Source organism: Dipodomys ordii, unplaced genomic scaffold (genome assembly GCF_000151885.1).
Source record: "Dipodomys ordii isolate 6190 unplaced genomic scaffold, Dord_2.0 Scaffold13, whole genome shotgun sequence".
Classification (NCBI taxonomy): domain Eukaryota; kingdom Metazoa; phylum Chordata; class Mammalia; order Rodentia; family Heteromyidae; genus Dipodomys; species Dipodomys ordii.
In genome coordinates this window covers 13,716,893-13,720,988 of record NW_012267229.1, presented here as the reverse complement: position 1 = coordinate 13,720,988, position 4,096 = coordinate 13,716,893, and the positions used below count along the sequence as shown (strand labels likewise).

The 4,096-nt window shown below is 40.4% G+C and overlaps 1 protein-coding gene across 1 annotated transcript in view; it reads right to left on the bottom strand.

The window, feature by feature from the left end:
• Window positions 1–4,096, bottom strand: part of Asxl1 (additional sex combs like transcriptional regulator 1) — a 59,016-nt gene that overhangs the window by 48,999 nt on the left and 5,921 nt on the right. Inside the window, exon 3 of the mRNA XM_013010673.1 lies at window positions 3,857–3,965. Within this exon, the coding sequence (XP_012866127.1) occupies window positions 3,857–3,965 (109 nt within the window). The remainder of the gene's footprint in view (window positions 1–3,856; window positions 3,966–4,096) is intronic.

The window sequence follows — 4,096 nt, the reverse complement described above, 5'->3', positions numbered from 1 at the left end:
CAGAACCTCGGCGATTTAAAAAAAAGAGCTCAGGGACAGTGCCCAGGCCCTGAGTTCAAGCCCCACAACCAAAAAACTAAAGTAAAAGAAAATAAAAAAACACAAAGGAAACTAGAAATAACCAAGATTCCTGCACTCAGTGCTTTAATATGTACTTAATTCTACACTATGGGCCTGGTACTCAGAAACACCAATGCCATGAAAGACAAAAGAAAGCAAGAGAACTGTTCCGCATTGTGTGAGATTAAAAAGACATACAATCAAATGTAATGTGTAAATTTTAATTGGACACAGATTCTAAAAAGTAAACCATAAAATACGGGAGTATAAAACCAACATTTGGGAGAAAGCAGGAGGATTATAAATTTAAAATCAGCCTGGGCTATGAGAGAAAAATACTTCCCATGATTAGACAGGAAAATTTGTGCATGTGCACAAATGTGTGCAGCCTTTTGAATAGCTAGGATTACAGGTGTAAGCCACTGGTACCCAGCAAAAAATTCTTAAGACATCTAAAATATCTAATGACAAAGTGCTATATGTGTACCTGTTCACACTTCCAAATGGTCCTGAAAAAAAATGCATACATATGTAGAGAAGGATAAAGTAAATGTGAGAAACTTCTAATGATTAGTAATCTAGGAAAATGTTAGAGAGATAGTAAATACACTATCCTCAGAGGGACAGATGCCTGCAATCTCAGTTACTCAAGACCAAGTCAAGAAAGTTCAAAGCCAAGGGGCTGGGAAGGTAGCTCAGTGGTAGAGCGCTTGCCTTGCATGCATGAGGCCCTGGGTTCGATTCCTCAGCACCACATAAGCAAAAAGAAAAAGCCGGAAGTGGTGCTGTGGCTCAAGTGGTAGAGTGCTAGCCTTGAGCTGAAGAGCTGAGGGACAGCACCCAGGCCCAGAGTTCAGGCCCCACGACTGGACCCCCCCCCCCAAAAAAAAAAAAGTTCAAAGCCAGTCCAGCAAAGGTAACAAGACTCAAAAACAAAATAAGCCAGGTGCTAGTGGCTCACGCTTGTAATCCTCAGGTGACTGAGATATAAATGACAGAGATTTGAAGCCAGCCCAAAAGTCCTCAAGCATCAGTGGTGCACTGTAATCCTAGCTACTCAGAAGGCTGAGATCTGAGGATCGCCCAGTTCAAAGCCTATCCAGGAAGGAAACTCCGTGTGAGACTCTTATTTCCAATTAACCACAAGAAAACTGGAAGTGATGCTGTGGCTCAAGAGGTAGAGCGCTAGCCTTCAGCTGAAGAGCTGAGGGACAGCACCAGGCCCAGAGTTCAAACCCCATGACCAACAAAAAAAAAAAATCCTCAAGACATTATTTCCAATTTAACCAGTAAAAAAAGCTAGACTGGAGGTGGTGTGACTTCAATGGCAGAATGTAGAAAAAAACTAAGCAATGAGACTCTGAATTCAAGCCCCATTATACCACTAAATACCAGACTGGAAGCATAGTTCAAGGCAGAACACTTTCCTGCCATGCACAAGGTCCTCCCCCTTCCAAAAAAAGACAATATATTAAAACTAAAGTGGCAAAGTCATAAATATGATTCACTGTTTTCAAATATTAATATAACATTATTTAAGTTGCAAACAGAATTTTATATGGTACTTTCACTTCCTGTTACATTTTGCTTTCTTTTTTACATCTCTATCTACTGCTGAAGATATATACACAAATAATTTTACCAAAGCCACAACAACAAATATAAGATACCAGAAGATGATTTACGAAAAGTTCCATCAAAATTACAAGCAGTATTTATGAACATGTCAAAACCGAAGGATAAAGTACAAGAATGTAAGCAGTACTCACTACTAATTCATTCATTAAATACACATTTACTGAGGGCAGCTTAGTTTTAGTACCATGGACATTGAAATAAGAAATGTAGACTTCTGGGGCTGGGAAGGTGGCTCAGTGGTTGAGCGCTTGCCTTGCATGCCTGAGGCCCTGGGTTCGATTCCTCAGCACCACATAAGCAAAAAGAAAAAAGCAAGAAGTGGCGCTGTGACTCAAGTGGTAGAGTGCTAGCCTTGAGCTGAAGAGCTGAGGGACAGCGCCCAGGCCCAGAGTTCAGGCCTCACAACTGGACCCAAAAAAAAAAGAAATGTAAACTTCTAATTGGAGGAACCAGACAAGCAAACCATTAATCCAAAAAGAACTCACTAAGTATTAGAAAAATAGTGTTTACAGATACATAAGGCCAATGAGCAACACAAACCAAAAGCAATGTGGCAATGTATGGCATGCATCTGCAACCAAACAATACATCTCAGACACAGGCTGCAGACTAATGGAACAGTATGTACAATACGTTGATACAGTGGAATTTCCACAAAAATGTTAAAATTTTTTAAAAAATGTAATTTAGTTCAAACATTTGTTAAACATGGACCATGCCAAGAATTCTGCCCAGAGTCAAGTTACAAAGGCAAAATGCAGCTTTTTTTTGTAGGTTGTAGGGTTTGAACTCGGGGCTTGGGCACTGTCACTTTGAGCCACAGAGCCACTTCTAGTTTTCTGGTGGTTAATTGGAGATAAGAGGGCTGGGAAGGTGGCTCAGTGGTAGAGCGCTTGCCTTGCATGCATGAGGCCCTGGGTTTGATTCCTCAGCACCACATAAACAAAAAGAAAAAAGCCGGAAGTGGTGCTGTGGCTCAAGTGGTAGAGCACTAGCCTTGAGCTGAAGAGCTGAGGGACAGCGCCCAGACCCAGAGTTCAAGCCCCACGACCGACAAAAATAAATAAATAAATAAACCAAATATATATGGAGGAACATAGGAATCATCACAAAAATTTTCCATTTCCTTGAAATCAACAAATCATCTCATGCTTAAATTGGGAGGGAGGGGGGTATTGGCAAACTAAGCCCTATGTCAATTCTAATGATCTATTAGTGTATTCATCCACAAGCTTCTTCAATTTGCCTTTGTAAATAAACACTTATTTGTTGGAACATGGTCTGTCCATTTGTATATGTGGTCTCTGGCTGCTCTCCTGCTACAGTGACAAAGTTGAGTACTTGTGAGACAGTAGGCCCACAAAGCCTGAAATAATTCATTTTCTTGCCCTTTGTAGAAAAAGTTGGCAGAGTCATGGTCCAAATGATATCAGAAATGTTAGAAAAATAGTTAGCTTATTCCATTTCAGTCCTATTTAAGCTTAATTATGAACTCTACCTCTTTCTTTGCAATTAGTGTCACTTACTGGTGTGCACATTTCAATTATTTTCCATAGAGTATGTATTACCTAAGCTGTCCAGTAGTTTATCCTTCATAATACTATAAACAAAATCCTAATAAAGGCCAGGTGCCGATGGCTCACGCCTGTAATCCTAGCTACTCAGGAGGCTGAGATTTGAGGATGGAGGTTCGCAGCCAGCCCAGGCAGGAAAGTCCATGAGACTCTTATCGCCAATTAACCACCAGAAAACAGAAAGTGGTTCTGTGGCTCAAGTGATAGAGTACTTGCCTTGAACTGAAGAGCTCAGGGACAGTGCCCAGACCCAGAGGTCAAGTCCCACAACCCAAAAAAAAAAGAAAAAAATCCTAATAAAGGTACATCTGCAATTATTCCCACACATACTTACTTTCAATTCTGTACAATCTATAATGATATAGACAAGCAGAGCTGAATACAGAATAGCCGATATGACTAAATGATTCCTAATACTCCAGTCACATTAGAACGTATCAAAATGCCATTCAGGACCAACACCACCAATGTCACCCAACTGCATATCAAAAAAACAAATTCATGGGCACAATCCAAACTTGCTTGATGATTCTTAACTCTTCTTAATAAGAGCTGCTACACTAAAACAGAGTTATATTACTTACCTTGAGTGTGAAAAGGCTGATTCGGCCAGGCAACTTATAAAACAGCCCCTCTCCTCCTCTTGAATTGGAATGCAGCATGGCATTGAGGCATGCAAGAGGGGATGTCCCACTATAAAATATAAAAGGATGGATAAGGGCCACATAAATCCATATGACTACTCACCAAAAACACAATCCTAATCCTACTCAGGGCCTCAAGCCCTTGACACTCTTTTTCTTTCTTCTTCTTTTTTTTTTTTT